The sequence below is a fragment of the Spodoptera frugiperda genome, chromosome 15 (assembly GCF_023101765.2).
Source record: "Spodoptera frugiperda isolate SF20-4 chromosome 15, AGI-APGP_CSIRO_Sfru_2.0, whole genome shotgun sequence".
NCBI lineage: Eukaryota > Metazoa > Arthropoda > Insecta > Lepidoptera > Noctuidae > Spodoptera > Spodoptera frugiperda.
The window spans coordinates 771,094-795,330 of record NC_064226.1 but is presented as its reverse complement, the minus strand read 5'-3'; the positions used below and the strand labels follow the sequence as shown (position 1 = coordinate 795,330).

Here is a 24,237-nt window from a genome sequence, read left to right as displayed (position 1 = left end):
CCCTTAAAGCAGTTCCTAACGCCTCTGGTAGTCCAGGGCGGCGTGTCTGCTTGTTAACCGCGTTATACCACAAAAAAAAACGTTACATACATGTTATTGACATTTTTGTCACATAACTTATAAGCAGGACAAAACGGACATTAATTTTGAACTCAATTAGAGCATTTTTCAATAACTACCAAATATCAGTAAGCCTCGTGATACGTTTTGACTAGTTTTAAAAAATCCTTAAGCTACAGCAACTAATTGCCATAAGGAAGGTCGTAAGCTTCTCATCACCTCAGTGTTAAAAAGAATCAAACACATAAATAGGTATACATTTGTATGTCTGTCAGTATATTATTAACTGAATTAAGTTGTTCACACTTAAGTGTTACTTTAAACAACGACTTAGAAACGCCAAGGTTATCAGAAGGTTGGATTTTAGTCCAAGAATTTGAAGAATTTTAACACAACTTTAAACCAGTAATAATGTAGTCAATGGACCACGCCTATTTGTATAAAACAGAACAATAGTAAATTACCATATACAAAGAAATTTTAAGTTAAAGTTCACAAATACGCCACTAAATCATAAAAGTGACAAGGCATTGCACAAGCACAGAACCTGCTTACCCACGGTCGTTGGGTGCGGTTACTTAGTGTGCCTTTCGGGCTTGTTCGCATAATAATATTATTTACAACTAATTACTTATATTACGTGGGCGACAGATTAAATTGTGGTCATTTGATTCAAGTGCCGGTTCGATTTAGTTATAGCCTTTAGCTCTAAGGTAACAAGTCTGTTATTAAGAGTGCATTTCACAAGGTAAGTTATTTATTTAGGTAAGGGAGATAAATTAATCTTGTTAAAGTACATTGTTGCATATTTGCGGGTTTTAAATTTGTTTCAATAATATGATTTAAGTTTACTATGAGCTATTTGTGAAAAACAAAATGTTATTAATAGGTACAAAGAATTTTATTTCAAAAAGAATATTGCATTACAATAATGTATATAAACTCAGGTATCATAATTATATACAGGAAAATATAGAAAATGTTCATACATTTAAAAGTGACATAAGTTCAAATACGACACATAGGGCTGATTTTTGCAACACCAGATAAATTTTATCGGAGCAACAATTTTTAATATCTGACAATACTCATACATATACTAAAAACTGTCAATATCAATTTTATTTTACAGATAAGAATGATTTAATTAAACAGAAAATAAAAACAAAAACCCTACCTAAACCTAGGTCACAATCACAAACAATACCTAAGCACTACAAAACAAAACAACAATAGTCATACAAATGTCATTGAACCCAGCGCAACATCTTCAATCCATTACCGATCATACTACAGCCGGTGACCTTCACGCTTCTTCACTTAGTGGGTAGGCAGAAGGCCAAGTTTATTGACACTACGTGCCTTGTCGTGCTAGGTCAGAGATTACGGCCGGATAAAATGATAAACTTAAAGCTATTCGTTACGAATTAGATAATAATTGCTTATCTTTTTGATAGTGATCTATTATCACTATTATTTGATTTAGGTATTACTTACTTACTATTTAATAGTATTTTTTTTTGTGTTTAAATTTGACCTAATTTGCATATATTTTAGGTATATAATACATTTGACTACGAATACGATCGATTGGATTATCCTCTACCACATCCCTTGTTGCGATTTCTATGATTTGGTTTGAAACCTGATTCTTGTAGGTTTAATATGAACTAAAAAAATTGAGGAACTATTGAGTTCGTAGGAAATCTACAAAATACAACGAATGGATGATCAACACCAACTTGCGATTTTAAGAAAACGCTTTCAGAAATATCTTTCCACCTCGCAAGTTTCCCTTTCCCTATCCCCCAAAATACCACCAACACACATCAATCAACCTAAACCACGTTCACACAGTCATTCAGCTCACAACTCACAATACTATAGAGAGGTGGGCGTGGCCTGGCCTGCGCAGGCGCAAGGCCGTTCGACTCACGCGCACTTGTTCGCGCAGTTTCCCACATCACGGCTCGCCCACTGACCTATTAGTGACCTCAGTTGGACAGTCCCAGCGACCGATATCCACCGTAATTGGGTGATATTGATGGTAATGGCTCCAGCTGATTTGTTGATTGCAAATGTTAACGCCATAGGAAAGTGATTTGTATTGTTTCGGTATGAAAGTTATGATTTGGGGTTATTGGTTTTGTGAATGGATATTGTCTTATGTTTATGTGGTGGGTTTAATGGCAATGTTGCATAAAGTAGGTGCTCGACAGTTCTACGACTTTTTTTTGAGGGGGAAATATCATCCAATGATTTCTCCCGCATTGGGCGAGGCGAGAGGGAGTGCCAGACTCTTACTGACCAAAAACCACCCCGTTCGTAGGAACGGAGTGGTTTTGGGTCTTGCTGCCTCGGTAAATCCGATAACTAGTGACGCTAGTATTTGAATTTGACCACTCCGTTTGTTAGGTTTCTGTAATGAAACTAATTAATAGATGGTTCCTTGATCAATTCCTAGAACTGTCAATAAAGACGTGACGGTTCAAAATTGATTAACTAGACATTATTTTTTGTCCCAGTAATTTAATATAGTTACCGGCATGTAATCTAAGATCGCCGAATGCACGGCTTCCTTGTAGACACCTACTGTTCAGTGCTGCCATGCTAATGTCACGGTCACTGGGAAAAAACAAATGCCTTAAGCGCTATTGTAATCAAAAATTTGTATCAACTTTGTGAATCAGTGTTCTTTAACTTGTCAATTTGTGGTATAGATAAAATTATTAAATAAAAACAAAGAAGTTAAAAATAGGTTACATTTAAAAAAACACTGGCTGATTTAGTGTGAGAAAATAATTTAAAGCCATAAAAACTGGTGAAAAGTAAATCAAATCTTTTCTTTTCGGTCTGTATGAATGTGACTACAGCGTACTGGCCAGTGTCTGTTTACAAATAAATAGAACTATACCAAAGAGGTTTTCGCACTCTCCGTTTTTATTTCGCAAGATGAATCATTGTCAAAAAGTAGATTTGACATTGAATAGTCAAAATAATTTCACATCTTCCATTCTTTCGGAACACAATGATTAATGTTTGTATTGTTTTGTTACAGGTGGGTGGTCCATCATCTAATTACTAATTACAGTGAGTAATTAAACGTAAATAAACTAATGAACTTTTTAATTACAACACATAATAGCCCCGTAATTGTTCTGTAACTGTGAAGTAATCGGTTGTATAATAACTTGCCCGTCAACAGATGTTATGTGTCATGTCTGTCAGTACCGTTTGTTTCTTTGACAGCTGATCGAAGACTTGATAATTTAAAAAGTTGTATGAGATATGTATGTTTGTTTGTGTGAGGATATGGGTTCTTAAGAGTATTAAGCTTAAAGTTTAACTTATAAATCTTCAAAAGTTGCGTAATTAGAGACAAGCATTGTTCTCCAAAGACCTCCTGGGCTAATTACATCCCAGGTAGATTAAATAAGCCCAGGAATACTTTATTAAATTGAATTTAAGTTATTTTAGTTGAAACTTTCACTTCAAAATGGCTGCGTGTCTGAAATTAGGTACAATCCTTGTCGTGTTACCCTAAAGGGTGGCACCAGATAGCCACCGGAGGTATTTGAACGACACGCAACATTCCTACGAGATAGCCGGCGGCGTGTGCGCACGACATTGGACTTATTGGTAGATCCTGTATAGACATTGTTGAAAACAATTTAGAAGGAACTAGACATTGTATACTCATGGAAAATAGACATAATTGTAGTTGAACTTAAAAACTGAAAAAGAAAAAGAAAATTGTGTATCGTCACATCCCTGAAAGAGTAGGCAGAGGTGCACATTACGGCACGTAATGCCGATGTACACCCACTTTTCACTATTTGTGTTATAAGTCCCATGTAATAAGGAGTTAGCATATTGATGTGAAGAAAATAGACAAAAAAAATACAATATTATCAAGCTGTGCTAAAAAGAGGTAGTGAGAGACAAAATAAAACAAACGTTTTGTTCTAAATAAATGACCGTACAAACAAAGTATACTTACGCTCAAACATACTAACAAAATACTTATAAACCGTTTAAAACAAAATGGTATAATGGAAAATTCTTCGTGAGAAACACAAACCAAACAAAAACACTTGACAACAAACAGGCACCTTATTAATTTTAATCGAGAGATATCCGAAAACATGGCTACATATTTCATGTGTCAAACTTGAGTGCAAAGGAAAAGCGTGGGAGGGACACGCGACCAGTTAGAAGAACATCGATTGTTAACCGATTAATATCGATTAATTAACGAGTATAATCTAATTGTTTACTAACTAGCGATGGTTCATATGACGGAACTGTCAGGGTTGCACGTAAACTGATGTAACACGATTTATCTCATGTTTTACTAGATACTATAATAGGTAGCAAGTACCAATGTGACTTTTTCCTATGATGATTTAGACACCACTGACAAACGATGAAGGAAAATATTGTGAGGAAGCCTCGGCTTATAATTTCTGATTATTATAAGTTTTAAATCGCCTCTGCGAAACTTAGGTTTATAAGTTTTGATTATAAGTTTCGCCAACCCGCATTGAGCAAGCGTGGTGATTAATGCTCAAAACTTATCCGTGTGAGAACAAGCATTTGGTCAGCAGTGGTCGCTTATTGGCTGTTGATGTATGATAACAGGTAGTATTCATACCGTTTTTTCTGTTGATAGACCCAAAGAAATTGATCCGTGATGGTCAATTATGAAGGGTATCGTTTTCACGCAGACGCAACGAAATCTGAATCATTAGGTAAATGAGCCTTTGATTATGACTTTGTCATGTCATAACCGCTCTGACGAAAAAACTTGTTACAGTAAAACGGGGTGAATAGGGTTCGAGAGGTGAATAGGGACAGAAGAGGGGTGAATAGACACTATGAAGAATTTCCCTATACCTATTCACCCCTCTTCTGTCCCTATTCACCTCTAAATCCCTATTCACCCCATTTTACGGTAGTTAATTTTATTGGACTAATGAAATCTTTCCTCTAAACTCAGATAGGGAAATAAACCGATGCTTGTTTTAAATAACTAATTCGCTCTTTGTTCTCAATAAGATTATCCGGTCGATCTAATCGATAGAATCACTAAGATGACGATCTAGGATCTAGTTGCGTAGGCCACAATTATCCATTATCTATAGAGTAGAGCATTAATAGCAGCGAGCAGGTACCCGCCCACCACCCCGCGCCCGCCGGGGATCATTATAACGTTAACAGTTATGCGCGCGCGCACGGACGTGGAAAATTATTCGAGGTGCGCGCGCTTCCGCGCACTGCGTCTGCGCCTGCGCAAATAAGACGCTGGAGAAGTACCATTCAAGTTGTATGTGCGAAACAAAGGCCTATTGCTGAGCTTCCGTGTATAATGAATAGGTTGATTAGAAAACTAATAATACCTACCTCTGACGGTGATTTTATGTGGATGATGTATTATATTCTGGCCTACTCATTAAAGTTCTGTTTTCCTAAAACTAATATTTTTATTTTATTTTATAGCTTTTGCCCGCGACTTCGTTCGCGTGGAATAGTGACTTCCGGCAAATTTTTGGTTTTAACCACATAGTTCTCGCGGGATCTCTTCAAAAATGAGATGTGGAAGATATTCCAGGGAACTCTTCAAAAATCAACATAATGAGCTCTGCGTTTGAATTTAATAGATGTATACTTACTTAGGGCATTGAAAAAATAGTTTAAAAACGGACTTAAACTAAAGAAATATTATAATCTTTCCGAACTTAAGATGAAAACTAACTTAAAACTAAAGAAAGCTACGAATTACGAATTTATAACAATTAAAAAAGAAATTATATTACAACCTATCCTCTATGCTATAATAACCAAGCTTAAACTAAATAATTTAAAAGAAACGACTTAAAACTAATCTAATTAATTTATAAATTAGACTTACAATTTTATTAAAAAAACTAACTACAGTAACTACTAATAATCGATATCAAACTAAACCTACGTTAAATAGTTTAACCAGAAAACCAGGAAAACCCAACAAATAAACTTATTAATTGACAAATACAACGAAACCAATTTAGAATATACGAAACAGCAGGACCACTACAGACAAATAATCATACGACTGACTTTTTCTACGATAGTACCGAAGCGCTCGGCCGATACCCAACCAAATGAATGTAACGAAACCATAGCGCGATCTATTTCGATCCCAACGCCATCTATCGAGGATAAAGACAACTTGGATTATTTATTTATACAGTTGAAGCTCTTTATTCGCGGGGTATGCGTTCCGGAAATATGCCGCGAATACAGAAACCGTGAGCTGTATGTCCGGAATAAATTTATTTCTTATTATTTTTATTTTTTGATTTTTGAAATAAAAACTATCCTATGTCCTTTCTAAGGTTCTAAACTATATTTGTACCAAATTTCAACCAAATCCGTCAAATAGTTGCGGAGATTAATGGTATAAGCATAGAATAGTGTTCGACGTGATTCTTTAATTTGACATAACTTTTTTATTTATGAACCGATTGACATGAAACAAACACTAAATGTAAATTGAAGCATACCACAATATATTCGTGAAAACCGCATCCAACTCGGATCAGCCGTTTCTGAGATTAGCGCGCATAGACACACAGACAAACAGACAAACAGATAAACAGACAAACAGACAAAAAAAAAGCTAATTACATTTTTGGGTTCGACATCGACATAACAATAGCCCCTGCTATTTTTTTTATTTTTATTTTCAATGTACAGACAGCACTTTTCTACGATTTTATTATATGTATAGATATAGATTTTCGGATAGAAAAGGAGCAATTTTTATTTTATTTATGAACTACAGTTTCCAGCAACTTGAGCCTTCTGCCCCCTTTGTAACGGGCTGCGCGGGCGCCGGTTGGGAACAGCAGCGCATCTCCGATGTTCACTGTTGAGATGAGAGATAGCGTCGCTCTCATGCGTCACTTTAGTGTCGCACAAGATGACAGTGTTCCCCCTACTTAGCTAGGTTCTTTACGAAACTGTGGGATGAATATCTAACGTGCTTATTTTACAACTAATGTGCCTTTTATCTTTAAAACGAGATTCGGAGCTGCGGACTACCTAGCGGGTTTACCGGGGCTCCGGCTCGAAAAGCAGGAGTAGTTACAGGGTGGTTTTTAGTCAGTAAGAGTCTGACACTCCCCCCTCAAAAAATCTTTAGAATGAGATATGCCATACTGTATATGTCTGTCTGAAACTGTACATATAAACGACAACACAAATGGATAAAATAAAATACTTTCATTCAATTTTCAAGCCTCGCTTTTTACTATCTATCAATATTTTCCTCATCTTGTATTTATACCAATTAAAATTGGTTGAAACTGCAAAAAGCCGGTATTGTCGCGGGAGCAGACAGCACGTCGCGTGCGTCGGCGCCGGTTCATCGACTGCTCGGTGGGCAGTGGGCACTTCGCGTCGGATGCCCATTCACCGCCTGCGGGCAGCGGGCATGATGAGCCGCCGGTGGGCAATAGTCGTAAAACAAAGGTTGATGGACCCATTCTTGTTAGACTGTACACTGTTGACTAGTTAGTGTAATTGTTGCCGATTACTGACTTACTGACTGACTCTAGTTAATGTTAATGGTTTATTGTTTATTGTTATACTTTAAGTGATGATTTGTAAACTGTTGGTTTTGTTTTGACAGTAAAGTTACATCTAAAAGGTTTTTCAATGATTAATAAAGACGATAGGTACTATCCAATTATTAACTAAAAATCGAACTCTAATATAAGTTACAGAGTACTAATTTTCTAATAATAATTATATTTTCAACATTTGTTCCTATTGTGGGAACGTATTGTAATAATTACCTATTATTGCAATACAATACTAATAACTATTATTTCTAAACAGCATCACAAGTGAGATATCAGCCGGTGTGTATCTAGAGACAACGTTACCCGTGGTCGCGTGCGCGCGCGCACCTGTTGCTCGCATGCATGCGTTTGCGCAGTTTATCAAGCAGATAATGCGCAGAAGTTTTACTATACAATACAATACGTTTAATATAGTAACTATAATTAATTACAATTAGTAATTATTATATTTTTTTCATAAATAATGGTAAATCTTTAAAGTATTGGATTTATCTTCGCACTATATTTTATTTACTAAAACTTCAGCTGTCGGATGGAGAAGCATAATTGTGTTCAGCAACGGAAACAGACTGATGATGATAATATCAATGATTGACTAAAAACAACGGTTTACTCACGAGAACATTTTGATATTGCTTTCAACATATTATTTTTCAGACTGAGGAGAGCTATATTACCAGACTTAAATATAAAAATGTAGTCGCACCCAAAGTATTGAAGGCGGTTCCCTTTTTTCAAAAATTAAGTTTATTATTAGTTAATTTATTAATTTAGTATGTCTCACGACAGTTACTATAAATAAAGATATCAATACTAATGAAACACTTCTCATTTCACAATTTTTTCTAATGTGTTATTTATTATTTCAGTAAACCAGTACTGAATGTAATGAAACGCAGTTCCCGAGACCGCTAGTTTCTCATAAGTCATAAACGTCAGTTAATAAAATTAATAACTTTTGCTGTCGTTTGTAATTACAACCTTTCGTTGTATCTTAACATGGTTTCTAGTGATTTATACGAGAACTGTAATATTCAGGTAATGAGGATAGGCAGTAAAGTATCTGCTGCTGTATCAACCGCTAACTATACAGCTTGAAGTGAACTTCATTGTATTTAAAGGGAAAATGTTTTAATTAGCGCATTATTGGTAGAGGTTAGAGCAAGGAGTTTGATTAGATGCTGGGTCAGGCAAGGACGTTCTAAGCTGTTTGATTTTCGAAAGTACTTTAGGGAGCCTTCAATTGTACTCTGTGTTTAGTAGTATACCCATTCAATATTGTATGAGGTATACCTAAGAGTGTTTTTCGCCAGAAATGTGCTACGAAAATGTGATAGAAGCTGTGAAAATATGTGACCGTTTCCACTAATACTAAACTAAGTATGTTGCTGTACGAGTGTTACCAGTGTACACCAGTGTTAAGCTATGTGTACCTATGAATATGATTGGTGGAAGCCATAGGCATCCACAGCTACGTAGCATAGCACATCGCTGGTAGAAATTACAAAAAATGTCTAAAAGTAAGTGTTACGTTGATCTACTTATCTATATCCTTCACGAAATAACAAACAAGTTACTAGTTACTACCAAAAAATATTCACCAACTACTTATCTTTAAACAATCGTGACCCCACTCCTAGTAACTCTAAACCACAGACCGTAATACCTATTCAAAGTTACACCTAGATGCACTCAAATTGCTGACCAGTCTAGACTAGTATCTAGTACAGGATTAGGTTTTTTACTTTTTTTTATGAAACACGTCGGTAATCGAGCAGACGTATTACCTGATGGTAAGCAATCGCCGCCGCCCATGGACACTTGTAACGCCTCTGGTGTTTCTGGTGTGCGTTGCCAGCTTTTTGGGAGTTAGGAATTTAAGGGTTGTTGGGAAGATTGGGAAGGGGGAATTGGGCCTCTGGTAACCTCACTCACACAACGAAACACAACACAAGCGTTGTTTCACGTCGGTTTTCTGTGAGGCCGTGGTATCACTCCGGTCGAGCCGGCCCATTCGTGCCGAAGCATGGCTCTCCCACACTTTAACTGATGGAGTAATGCAATCGTTTCGGTTTCCCGTTAGGTATAAAGCAACAAGGTCTTATATCTCAAGATCGGTAGTTACGTGTTAGTACTATAAATGGTTGGTTACTATGTAATTAGTATTCTTTGGAGATGCGTTGACTATGTCTAATGTATTGCTTTTTAATTGTTATGGGTATTGTTTTTTGTTATGTGGTATGTTTTACAATTTATTAGGATCAAATGAATGTAATGAAATGAGAGAATGTCAACCCGCAAGTGTGGTGATTAATGCTCAAATCTTCTTCGTGCAAGAAAAGGCCTTTGGTCAGCAGTGACCGCTTATAGGCTGATGACATTTGAAATGAATGGTTTATATCATTCTCAGTATGTAACCGATATGTAAAGTTACTAAAGTATTTCGTTATAAAAATGGTGAAAAGTGGGTGTACATTGTATAGCGGCATTACGTGCCGTAATGTTCACCTCTGCCTACCCCTTCGCGGATAAAAGGCGTGAAGTTGTGTGTGTGTGAGTATTTCGTTAAAATAAAAAAAAATAATACTTCCTCAAACCAAACTCATAAAGATAATTAATTCATTAACAGTCCGTTGTTACTGGTTTACTTACTCGACACATACATAAATCACTTTCATCAACTCAAACATTTGTCCCAAAGTCAGTAATTACAGTGTCAGCAGATACATATCAATGGTTGTTCCATTTTCTCCTTCTGCCCGTCTCCTGTATGTGTGACATTTACATACGTATCTATGCATCTGGTCTGGTTCGCACTGCAGCAATCAGAGCGTACGGGACGCTCTCAAAACTAGTGGCTCTTCATTCGCAACCCGGTTGTTTGCGCTACTGTACCGTGTTTCGGATAAAAGTGAAAGTTTTTCAAAGAATACTTGCCTATCTAATCTATCTACATATTAGTAAAACTATTTAAAATATTAATTGTCTCATGTTTTTTTTTTAGAAAATGTGCTGATTCATTTCTATTTCGTTTTTATGATTTTCTCAAAGTTTAAGTAAATGGATTGAGTATTTCGTGACGAGGCTTGGTTTTCTCTTCGTTACTTATGTTTTGAGAACGAAATATTCATATATGCACATATGGGCAGATTACCAGAAAAAAAAATTGCACGTTTGTTTTGTTAGTCACAAATACTACATCCCAATTTTTAACTAGATCTATCTTGAAAATTGCAGAATGTTCCATGCAAACTTCCATCCACCATTTTGCACCATTCTCCGTTGCGACGGTGACGTAAAGAAAAGACAAAGAAACGCCCTTTCCCATTTATTTATTATTAATTTTTATTTATCTTAATATGTATTAGCTCATCCATATTACCTATGCTTTGTCTGAAAAGGTTACACATTTCCTAGTATCTATTACCATACACCAGCCTGCACTTATCGTAAACATACGCATCAATTAACATTACGACACATGCAAATCCTTCAATAAAACAATCTTCACATGAATCCATATGTATTTATTTATTCTATCGTTAAGTTTAAATTATTTATATTATATACCTACGTGAGAAGGGCCCCGTTATCAGATTAGGTGTCAGTGTGTCATAGGGCCAGTGACGGGCCCCTGCTAATGATTCCGATCCCAAATGTTTGCCTAATGCCGGACACCGAACATTGGACGAACCGGTTCCGATATTTTAAGTCAATACTCCTAAATCTGTTTACCCACATACTTGACACCATACTCTCACTGTTTGACCTGTATAGAAAGCTATATTACAAAAAGTAAAGGTCTTAGTTACAATGTCTTGTGTGTGCTTTTAGAGCCAAGAACTTAAAATCGATATGTGTCTTTTGTTTAGACATTTAATACATTAAAGTATTTATGATTGTAGTCAATTCGATTTTGGTATACTCATTTGACTTTATTAATATTTGTCAAAAATTAACATAATATGTGAATTGAATACATACAAATACATTGTTAGGGAAGTCTTTAAGTTACTAAAATCGATAAAATAACAAGTCTAACTAACATGATGTAATGTTGCAGCAGCAGTCTTAACAGCACAAATATAACAGCAGTCTTAAGTCACAGGCATATTCAAAACAAAATAGTATAATTTCCAATTTATTCTTAAATTGTACTCTACATTTATATGTATGTACAATGTATAATGCATTTATGAGATGGCTCAAAATTGCACTGCTGACCAAAGGCCTCTCTCGCACGCAGACTGGTGCTTTAGGTGATTAATCTCCACATCTTTATTTTTGGCCATAACACCAAAAATAAAGATGAGCACTCAACAATGAAAGACATACATTTCCCGAAGGTTTCCAAATGATTACCATACCGGGCCCTACGGCCTTGTGACACAGTGCCGACCAGTTCTGTCTGTTTGTCTGTGTGTTCGAGCTGTGTGACTTTACACACTGTGTTTATTGATTTACACCATTGTTTGCCTTCGACTGTTGGTCTTGCGAATGAGGACATGGGTTTAAAGAGATGATGAATGATAGATGATTCCGTATTCAAGTTAATGGTTGATGAGTAGGTATGTTTCGTATTTAGACACAGAATTTTTGTTTCGATCTATGTAAATCGATGAAGATTATATAGGTATTTTTTGTAATATTCGTACTACTTATTACGGGCAACGCATAACATGTTTAATGGGCAAATACTCAAACGTCACTTATTTTAGGACGCTCTCAAGAATAATTCTGTCTCTACAAATCCTTTATAAAAGACAGAGATAGAACTATATTTAAGTATTACTTAAAATTGAGTACCACTTCAGTATTGGGGCGTTAATGCTTACTTAAGACAAAAATGTTGTTTTCTAGTCAGTATCACGATTCAATCTCCTTTGAACATAAAAAGAAATTAGACGCCATCTCAGTACATCCTCCACTTACACAAGTCATCGTAAAGATCAAACCATAAATTAACAAAATCAATTAAAGAGGAAAGTGTAAAAGAAAAGTTTCTAGGAAATATATACTAATGAGGTACTTAATACTTAAGTAGTTGATTAACGAGATGTCCACACGTCCGCCTCGGATGAGAAAACAGAAAGCCTAACATCCTTTACATACAAAGAAAATATAGAAAATGCACCCTATTAGGGGGCTTCCTTAGTGGAAATGTGTTGAAAGGGACTCCAATTCCGGTGAATGTTGTCCACTGAGCTATTCAGTCATAAACTTGAACATATTAACTTATATTACTCACTTTCATTCAACCTCTCTCCGGGAACATACTTGTTTTAAGCTGTTCTAGACCTTACCTTTTATGGCTTAACTTTGGAGGTAATTTTTCCAATGTTTACAAACAAAATATTCTTAAGAACATTAATTATGTTGTACCTTATGAGGTGACAACTAATTATATCGGCTTACTCACGTAACTTTTTGACGAGGAACTCGACTAGTTTCAACGCGGCGAATATGAGCATCTAGTATGGCTTGAAACTAGTCGAGTTCCTCGTCAAACAGTTGCGTGAGTAAGCTAATAACATAATAATTAATTTAGTATACCTCACGAAAGTTATATAAAACTTTAAGAAACATATAATAACATAATAACAAGCTCATTGGACGTCTCAAAATTGCCTATTTAAAACTAAATAGGTTACGATAATAAATCTTTCACATCAACAACTAATGTTAATTTCCCGCTGGCTCTCCCAAATTGCCTACAATGCGTACTAATTGACCTGATCCGAAACATGACGAGCTTTGATTAACAAATTACCAAAGTTAAGCAGTGATTACATCGCACCCACTCGACACAATCATCACAATACTACTAATTACTTTATGTCAAATGCTAATGAAATAGTTATAAATGATCTAACGTGGAATTAGGCTGCGGCGTCAGAATATCAAGCCGACTCGATTTGATAGCTTGACTGACTGATGCAAGAACTAATTATTATTTGGAACTTTGAAAGGAACGTAGTTTGTATTTATCAGGATAAATATGTGTATGTATGTTTTATGCTTTGAACAAGATCGCCAAAATATTCAGTGGTCTAATTGCGATTCACCAGGCACATGCCAATTCTATGATATCACGAACGACCCGTAAACCATTTCTCAGCTAAAAGTTACTTACGTGGAGAACCTAAACTATCCCCTTACCAGTAGGTACCATTGGAAGTCACTTATAAATTGGTGATTTAATGTCTTGAAGTGTCAAAGTCGAAGTCAAAATTATTTATTTCAAATAGACCGGGAAGGCACGTTTTGAACGTTAACTACTACTATTAGACAATCCTTTTAGTATGAATACCGATAAGGTTTATTTAAGTAAACCTTTGTTTAAGTCAGTAGATGATAAATGTTTACCTTGATTTCTTGTATAAATAAAATATCGAGCTTTTTACACATTGTCGGGGTCAACAAGAATGATATTTGTGATTACATCATCTCACAAATATTAAGAGAATGAACAAGTTTGTTGAGACAATATGTTTGCACAGCATCTTATAGGTGAAGAGTTTTTGAAATTACATGAGCAAATATATTAACCTCAACGATTACTTTATGTTTAGAAGTGACTTCATATCCATAGTTTACGTATTCTAATGAATATTTTTTATGATATAAGCCGGTAAACGAGCAGACAGATCACCTGATGGTAAGCAATCGACGCCACCCATGGACACCCGAAACACCAGAAGCGTTACAAGCGCGATACCGGGCTTTTGGTTGGCAATTTAAGGGTTATTGGGGAATCGGGGATTGGGCTTCCGACCTTTTTACCAACCACTTCCAAAGATTTAAAAAATCCCCTAAATTCAAAATATATGATATTTAGTTACATCGGGTTAGTTTAGGTGCTATGTCATGCTAAGTTACTTTCAATTAAGAGATGGTTTAGGGATGGAAATTGTTTACCAGCTTGCCTTAAAATATAACTTGTTTTAAATACAAATAAGGAGCAGAGAGATTACATTAAAAATTAGAGAGTTACAGTTAAACTTCTCTCTTAAAACAGAATGCATTTGCTACAATAATAAAACGCATTTTTATTATTGCAGTCCATTAAAATAAATTAAACTACGAAATTATACAGAACTGCAACAAAGATACGGTTTTATTTCAAAATGTCTGCTTAGTTACTTTCATTCGCGGATTCTCGTTTCCAAACCATTTAATTTTGAACCCAGTTACCTATCTCATGTAGTTCATCTCGATTTCAATGCAAATTGTACCGGGATCTTTGTCGGATAATGTTCAAATGTTAATACTATCAAATAACCTGAAACGTAACCTTAGTCCTTTGATTAACATAATCAAGAATACAAATTAGGTAATTTTGATACACATTTACCTCTGATTACCGTATGCATGCAACAAGACCACTACTTACAAAATGAACTCGCATGTTTGTCACATACATTTTTCACATTTGTCTGGGCTTTAAAAGGGACGGCTCTGAGTTTGCTTAGGCATTTCTTCTCAGAGTAGATAGTTAGGAAGGACCTTACCACGGTCCTACCTAACATCTTCTATCTTATCTTCTTCTTCTATTATATCTTCTATCTATCCTATATCTTATATCGTAAGTAGATTATAAAGCGCTCTTTTTTTGGTTTGGTTTCCGAATACTAAAGATTACCCTAGATTCGAGCTAGGAACTTCTTACAAAAAAGTTAATAGAAAAACTTGACTAATTCTAGAATACTAGAGTTGCAAGGACGCGGCGTGTGATTCAGCTGGACTGTCGATAAATAACACGCGGCGGCCGATACGGGATCATTAATCGTTATTTATAGCATTCCTTCTCTAGCCCCCTCGTAAATCATACGCGATAATTGTCCACCGATATACGATTAAACGGTAAAGATAATGCAACTGGTAGATGTGCCAGATGTATGGGAATTGTCTTAAATGTTAAGGTAAATGCCTATTTCGTCACCTTCTTTGCAATAATGTGATAGTAAATAAGATGCTTTAAATATGTCTGTGAAGTGCAAACTAATTGAGTCTTTCCATCAGCTCAGTTCATCAGTCAAATAAGTGCAACTACAATCACCTAATTCTATTTACGTAATGACAAGTCACCAGTTCCACCAATGAATTCTAAAACATCCACATAGAATACATATTACAGTTTTAACAGCTAGTTAAACCTGTCGAACAATGACTAAAACCCACAAAAATAGGCATTAATATACAAAAGCACAATTATTACAATCTCTACTCTATGACGGGACCGTAAGGGATCATTTGCTGCGTACTAATCGCGTAATAAACGGATGTTTCTAAGCAGTGTATGGCTAAATAATTTTCCAGTCTCCAACTAGGCTAGTTATTACATGAGAAACGTGTAAGTATCGGGGATCTCGAGAATTCCAGAGATCTTAGGAAGAGATCCGGCTCTCGTGTGAAGCGGAGTGCAGTAGGACTTGTGGAGCGAAATAATGCACGAGTTATTAATATTATTTTATTTATTTCGTTTGTGATTATCTTTACTGATAGCTAACAGGAAGTTGGTTTTAGCTATGGTCGTTTTGATTAGAGATTTCCTAAAACCTTTCAAGACTAAAAACATTGTCAGTAATTTTTTTATACCCAGTTGAAATTACTGTACCTATATAGGTTAAGTATAGGCACATACAAAGAAGAATAAGATTAAAGACGGTATAATTTTAAGTAATATATGTTAAACTTGACACCCGTTAGCAAGCTTCCACCCACACATCCAAAATTTTCTTTAGAAACGCTCTCAAAGTGAAAGTTAAACCGATTTCCCCATAAAACCAATATTAAACTGTAACCCTTGAGGTGACACGACTCATATATAGTGGAGTGTTCATCTGTTTGTCTGTTTACTGCGTATGCGCAGATTATCATAAAGAAAGTGGGGCCGGACGCATCCGTGACGTCTCCGCGAGAAAACTGAACACAACGCACTCTTGCCTTCGATAATATGCAAGGAGTAGTAAAAGACATTTCACTCCTATAAATACACTACATTAAAATGTACAGTTACTTTCTGCTTGCTACATAAAGACTACATAAAGACAGTGACTACACACATAGACAATTATATCCGTACTTAATATTGTAAATATGTAGTAATCACTAAGCAAAGCTCCATGACACTACTGAAAATATTTTAATCGTATATTCATTCCAAAAATTGGTCCCAGAGGGCTCATGCTTGGCAGTAACAATTCTTGTACTTTGATTAATGAAATCTCCACACTTTTTTGAGGGAGAAAATCATCCAATGATTTCTCCCGCCTTGGGCGAAATCAGACTCCTGACTAAAAACCATTTCGATCCTACTCCAGCTTTTCGAGCCGGAGCCCCGGCAAACCTCCATACTTAGCAATGATTGTAAAACTACCGATAAACATTTCAATACGAGTACCTAGTCCGCAAATGGTAACTTAACCCAGTCCTTAGCAATTTCCCCAAATCGTTACTAAAGAATAGTTTAAGTAAGCATTAAATTACTTCCAATAAACAGTCTTTTAACATTTTAACCATAATGATATTAACACAAATGATCTCAATACTTATAACTTTATTCAATAATCTCACGTTTCCCAGCATCGCACGCGGATATGCTTTGATTCACGTTATACTGTAGTTACCGGCTATCTGTGTCACGAGCTGATTAAACTAAACCGCTGTTGTCTGTTACATATTCATAGTATTCATAGCGAGTAACTGTTCGTTAATTGTTTGTTTATTGTACCTGGTTGGCCCAGTGAGTGGAAGTGCGGCTGGTGAACATACGTACATACCTATATCAACAGCCTATAAGTGACCACTGACTGACCAAAGGCCTATCTATTCACCACGCTTGCTCAATGCGGGTTGGTAATGTCAAACTTACAATTAGAAATTATAAGTCTAGGTTTTCTCACGATGCGATATTTTCCTTCACTGTCTGTCAGTGGTTTCTAAGTAATCTTAGAAAGAATATATAACTTGAAAAAATAATCGCATTAGTGTATGGCAAAAGTAACGGGGTGAACCGCATTATTACATCGGGCATGTAACATTAATAATGAAAACTGTCCATTTTCAAAATTTACGTATCTCTACGAAGCTCATAATAAGAGCCCGATGCAGCTCGAAACCAGTCGAATAACCCGAAAAATAAAATAAAACCATTATTTAAAATATCCTAACACCTACTTACATATGTGTATAAGTATTACCTACAAAGCGTTTACTTTGCACCATTTATTCAATGGGCTGCATTAATTAATAGTTGTATCTAGTATCGTGGGAATTTGCACTTACTGTACGATAGTCGCTGCCTTGACTCCAATACCATCGGACTTATACTTATTGTGAACTTGTGATATTTAAATATATATACTTATTGATCTAGTGTCAGATATGTATTGTTGAGTGTTATGTCAGGTTGATCATTCCGCTCTGTTTGCTTGTTAGTATTTAGTTTAATTTGTTTTGAAAGCATAAAGTATTATAAGTTAATATACTCTCTACAAAAACCTCTTAGAAGAATATGGACACATTTTTTGCGATGTATTGTAAACGATACGTATTTATGTACTTCTACACACCGTAACTTAGGTAATAACTAAACACCTTATAAAGAAAACTCTCCTCTAAGTAGGATTTCGTTAAAAACAACTTTCTTCTAAATAAAAAATACTAGTCAAAGTGATAAATGTGAGAATCTAAACACATAGAAACTTAGCTACATCCACTACAAGGTAATCCAATAAATCCAATCTCGTTTGACCCCTAAGGGAGTCCTTCACTTACGCTGAGGAGAAACGCAGTTATTTTTAAATCTCTCATTAGAAGCCTCGACAGCTTTCCATTCCCATAAATCTAAACAGTACTGGTTAGTATAAATTACCTAAATTGTCGGTGTGGGCCGCACAAGACGCTCGGAGCCCTGTCCCGACCCTGAGATATGGGGGCCCGGGGTCCTTATTAACCGGGGACGATACGTTGAAGACACACCTACTCTAATAGATAAGAATTAGCCATTACACGCAGCAGATCAACCTACACTCATCTATCAAGGCATTTTAAACTTCATCATAAAGGTGTAAAGTTGAAATTCGGTTGTCAATTTAGTGTATGTTGATGTGCCTTCTATAGGTACTTTAACTTTAGGAAGCCCAACTAACTCATTAACTGTCAAAACAGACAACTGACCTATTTTGGAAGCAGCTCATCAAATACTGTCTAATAAAATATAATGATCTGTCTGTCTGTTCGTAATGATCCTCGTACAGGAGTCATAACAATATTTTGTAGATAATAATCTACAATCAAGTGTGTTTAAGCTCTGGGTGGCTGTAATTAGAGAAAGTTATCGAAATGAGTAACTGCCATGTTAAAGGATTAGTTATAAAATATTATCGTGGAGTCCATGGGAGAGATTACGTTACTCGTACTATTAATTATCAGCCCATAACTTATAATTATTATTAATCAAAATTGTATCTAATCTGTATATTTTTAAAGGTTATAATAGTTATATTGTTTTCGTTGACTTGAAACTTAGAAACGTATTTTTTTTTAAATAACGTGAGAGATTTTGTACTATTCTAAACTCTATTTTTATATATATTTATAAGAACTATCGTGAGACATATTAAATTATAAATTTTTTTTTCAAAGTCTACTAGTTTCGAGTCACAGAGACTCTTTGTCATGAGTAGCGTGCGCAGACGCGGCGACGCCGATATACGCCGATTAGATAGTTTCAAACTCTGCGTCGTCTTGTTGCTTTTATTATAATAACATACATAAATATTTACAGGGGCCTTAAACATAATTATCCACTCACTAATAATAATAATATGCATGCCTTGCAACCTCGTGTTTACTTTCTCAGAAATAAATATTTATAGTTTACGTTCCAAGCAAAAATAAAAGCGGGAAATATGACATTAAACATCGACCATAGAGTAAAATTAATTACTCTTTGTTGTCGATAGCGCAAGCTTTTTCAATAAGGAAGAATATCTTAAATTGTTGTATACTGTAATAACTTTCTCAGCGAAAGTTTACTATCGTAGTAAAACAATAATTATCTGGCTGTGTTTACAAGCCAAGCTAAATAAATGAGCGGTAATACTTTGAAAGGTAAAGTGAAAAGGTGTTAGAAGTTGTACGTATGCACACTATGTACTTACTTACATTGTAAATAGTACATAATTATTGCGTAGCGCTTCAGATTATTCTGAAACGATAAAAGGTTAGAGAATAGAGAATGTTTAGATATCTCTGTGTAGTAGCAAATACTATATAATTAGCAACCAGCTAACTTCATCATCTTCTTCAGATAAAAATGCTTTCAACACGAAGCTTTGCGAAGCTTTCAACACAAAGTTTTGCCTGCAACGAAAAACTTTAAACTTTACTCAAGAATCACACTACGGAATACAACCATATTAACAGCCGTTTTGAACAATTTTACAGTTTATCACAAAGAGACAGTCGCGGCTTAAAATAAGAAACTATGTTTTTTACCTGTACAATTTTGTATGCATTATGTTAATATTTAATTTACACTAATGGATGTATGTATGTTTGTTCCAGATGTGTGTGTAACAGCGGCGCGGCATGGGCCAGGCCGGCAGCCACGCGCCGCCGCCGCAGCGCGGGCGCCGCGCGCACACGCTGCCGCACGACCCGCCCCGGCTCGCGCCTAAGGTAACTAAGCCCTTATTTAATAGGTGATCTTACTTTCCCATCATATCTTAGCTCATTGTATTCATAATACACCGAAATCTTTTATCAAGAACCGGGGGAAAATCATCCATATCAAGGATACCAAATCATTTTGAGGGGATAATCATCCTATGTCTTCTCTCGCCCTGGGTGAGACGAGAGGGATTGTCAGACTCTTCCTGACTAAAAACCACCCCGTTCCTTTTCTTGCTTTGAGCCGGAGCCCGGTAACCTTTTACGTTGTCCGTAACTCCAAATTCTATCCGTTTAGGAGATAATGAGTTTATCTAGATCACCTCAGTTTTCATGAAATATGCGCATTAGTTCCAATATACATGTATCAATGCTTTAATGCTAAACAGTGTCAAACCCTACAAATGATAAATAATTTTATCATGTCTTGATCTTCAGGTGCTACCCACTCTATGCGAGTCGCCGCGCCTGCGCAGCACGGACAACGGTGCGATCCTGCACTCGGGCGGCACCATCAGCGGGAGGAGACCCAACACTATACACGAAAATGTGCCACACGGACATGTGGTAAGGAAAATTACTTCACAATAATAACTTTACCCTTATATTGTTAATCGTACTTATGTAAAAAAAAATATTGGTAATTTTATAGGAGGAAAAAGATCATTTTTGCCATTAAAAAAACAATTCTCACTATGAAAACAGTGCATGGTTCTACCTTCTGAGCTAATGTCTACGTATTGTAAGAACAAAGTAATAATATTTGTTATCCAATGTTTCAGCACGCGAACGTTTACCGATCGCGGTCAGCTGGCACCTCGGGAGACGGCAGCGAGATACGGTCCAGGGAGCGAGACCCGCTGCACCGGTCGCACACCAACCTCGAGCTACGACATGATAGTAAGTCACTCTTATAGATAACCATGTCTCCACAACACTAACTGTTGTCCATAAAAACATTTCTCTTAATCATAACTCTTGAAATTTCAGGCAGCAGCATAAACAAACGATTTGGATCTGAACCAGATCTAAGAATAGAAGAAGAACAGAAAACGAGAAATGGAAACAAACACTTCCGGAAAAAATACAGAGCACCCCCTCCTCCCACCAATGACGTAAGTAACAATGAAAGATAAATAATAACTCAGGACAATATTTCCAACCATATTATTTATTATAGAACACGCATTGTTCACAGAACTTCGAAGGTTCGTCGCCTGATTCCAGCGAAGGAAACACTAGACCTGAACCCCAGAGGAAACTAAGACTGTTCAAAACTAGAAACGAAACCAAAAAACTGAACGGCCAAGACAATTTACAGTTCAGAAATTCATATCACGAATACAAGTCACTCGATATGACCGATAATGCAGCTTTTGAACGAAGATATCGGTCGCCATGTAAAGATAAGGAACAACACTTCAAGTATCCTGACAACCAGGACATGGTGCAAAGCACTGCCTCACTTAAGAGAGAGGAACGACTCATACAAACGAAACAAGACTACAGGAAGACGAGGATAGACAGGATGAGCGGATGTCGGGCGAAGACGTCCAAGACCGAACAAAGCGAAGCGTGGAAGACGCCATTACTAAACAGGAATTTCAGGTACTCCGAGAGGTTCAAGAAAGATGACAATGAACTGCCCACGCTCAGAAGAGAGAGGACCTTCGATGAAACTCTAATGGCAAGTGAAAGAGAAAACGAATCCTCTAGAGCGGTCCATGAGAGCAGGATGAAAGCCATCGGCGAACAACTCCGGGGGAGCAAGGTGAGCCCCCTGGCGGAGACCAGCAAACCATTGAGAAAATCTCTTCCTTCACTATTGTTAAAAAATAATGAAGAAAAAGATGAATTTCAAGCGGAACTCAAAAAGGCTACGAGTAGAATTAGAAATCAATTAGGCAGTAAAATTAATGATAGTAAAATTAATGAAACCAAAACTAGTCAAGAGAAGAAAGAGCAGAAGAGCCCAACGAAAATACCGAATAAAGTCAAAAAGTCTAGTCTAACAAGTGCTGCCACCAAGCCAGACGCTAAGGTCGTCAGTAGGAGGCCTCTAGGTCGAGCTAACGAGGATAAAACTAGACAGACGAATAACAACATTCACGCCAAGATATCAGACAACAAATACAAAGCGAGCAGCAAGGAGAACAGCCGCCCGATGCCGGACAGAGGGCAGGCCTCCGGGAAGGAGTCCACGCCTGAACATTCACCCACCAGGAAATTGGACTCCTTGATTAACCCACCTCAAGAAAAGTAAGTTGTTAACTAAAATTAATCTACTAATGTTGTTACATAATTATTAACCTAATTGTGTTCGAAATAACAAAAAACTTAACCCTATCCTAACGTTAAATTGTAATTTCATATTTTTCAGGACGAAACAACAAGCTCCATCGAAGCAGTTTTACTTCGGTATGATAGAGAGCAAACAGACCAACACACATGAACACCTGAAAGACTTCCCAGGACTAGGGAGCCCCATCATCGAGGAGATCTCGAACTTCCACCTGATAGAACAAAAACTGCTCAATTATCATGAGGAAGACGCGGAATTTGATAAGTTTAATGCCAAGATCAAAGAGGAGACTAAAGTTAAGAATTGTAAGTAATATTTATCACTAGAGACATTATGTGTATAACTTTGATAATAATTAAGCCATATTCCTTTGCTAATACATAATGTTTTCCTTGTACACAGTATCATCGGAATCTGCACTATCTTCCGAGGGCTCGGAGGGCTCATGTTCAGAAGGTTCATTGGGTATTGCGCTTCGCCTGCGACCCACACTGCCCAAAAAGCAGCGCGCTGTGCCAAGATTCTCTCCTGCCGCAGCCTGGAGGCAGCTAGCATCATTAGATGATCATCTCGCCGCAGGTAGACTTTTGCTAAAAGATAATTTGTTGTAATAATCGATTAACAATGTCGGTGATATCAATCCTTCTTTTTTACACCATAGAAACTCAACCGCTAGCTGTAGAAACAAAAATGTCGGGCGACATATCGGCTGAGTCATCACCACGATCAGACCAGTCGGCTGACAAATCCGGAGACTCCGGTATCTCAGGCGACCATGCGCATTCTGATCACAGGATAGACTCACCATCTAGACATCATGTAAGTATTCACGAAATTAAGACAAGACTAGACAAATCATCACCATCGTCACATTTTTCTATTTTCATCAACCATTTGTGCTTCTCAGGCGCAAGACTCAAGTCCGGCAGCGTGGACACCACAACAAGACCTTGGTGACAGCAGTTCGGATGGAGCAGGTGGTGGAGTTGCCCTACTAGGCGCTGGCCTTGCCACCTACAGTCCGGGACACCAGCCCTTCAGCCTGTCACTGCCCAGGGACCAGCAGGACCGAGTGAGTACGGAGACAGGATCCGCGGGATGTTAGGCGAGGACTATGGGATTTGTAACCAATAGGAGAGATGTGATCTTAATTGGAAAAGGGTAACTAGCGTAACATATAAAAGTAATAATGAAACTAAAAAATACACATGTGTGTCACATAAATAACACTAATCAAGATTTAGACCATGATAAGGTTCATGAAAAAGAAAAAGTACAAACAAAATTAACAATATGCATGAATCTTTTAATAATGCTTGTAACTTAATAACCATTACTCTTTTCCAAAATACCTATTTATAAAAACAGGACAAAATGCTAAAGATTTGTTTAACTATGGAAGATTAAGATCCCATTCCTCCACAGTTCGATCCCTCATATTCCTATAATGAATGTTGTAGTAATTCTAGAGTAACGTGGTGACTAACAAACTAATCACTCCCCTGACCTCCCGCGGTCGCTGACGAGGAGTAAAGGTACTTACATGTTCTAAACCCTTGTGTTATGGTG

At 36.7% G+C, this 24,237-nt stretch overlaps 1 protein-coding gene across 3 annotated transcripts in view; it reads left to right on the top strand.

The window, feature by feature from the left end:
* The window catches only part of LOC118271800 (uncharacterized), a 137,899-nt gene that overhangs the window by 80,584 nt on the left and 33,078 nt on the right, over window positions 1-24,237 (top strand). For all 3 annotated transcript variants that reach the window (XR_004783325.2, XM_035588021.2, XM_035588029.2), the window contains exons 4-12: window positions 20,262-20,375; window positions 20,805-20,933; window positions 21,149-21,266; window positions 21,357-21,481; window positions 21,565-22,625; window positions 22,747-22,973; window positions 23,071-23,247; window positions 23,330-23,487; window positions 23,576-23,740. Coding sequence is in view for 2 of the 3 variants with exons in the window: in XM_035588021.2 (XP_035443914.2) it covers window positions 20,286-20,375; window positions 20,805-20,933; window positions 21,149-21,266; window positions 21,357-21,481; window positions 21,565-22,625; window positions 22,747-22,973; window positions 23,071-23,247; window positions 23,330-23,487; window positions 23,576-23,740 (2,250 nt within the window). In the remaining variant the exon portion in view is untranslated. The remainder of the gene's footprint in view (window positions 1-20,261; window positions 20,376-20,804; window positions 20,934-21,148; window positions 21,267-21,356; window positions 21,482-21,564; window positions 22,626-22,746; window positions 22,974-23,070; window positions 23,248-23,329; window positions 23,488-23,575; window positions 23,741-24,237) is intronic.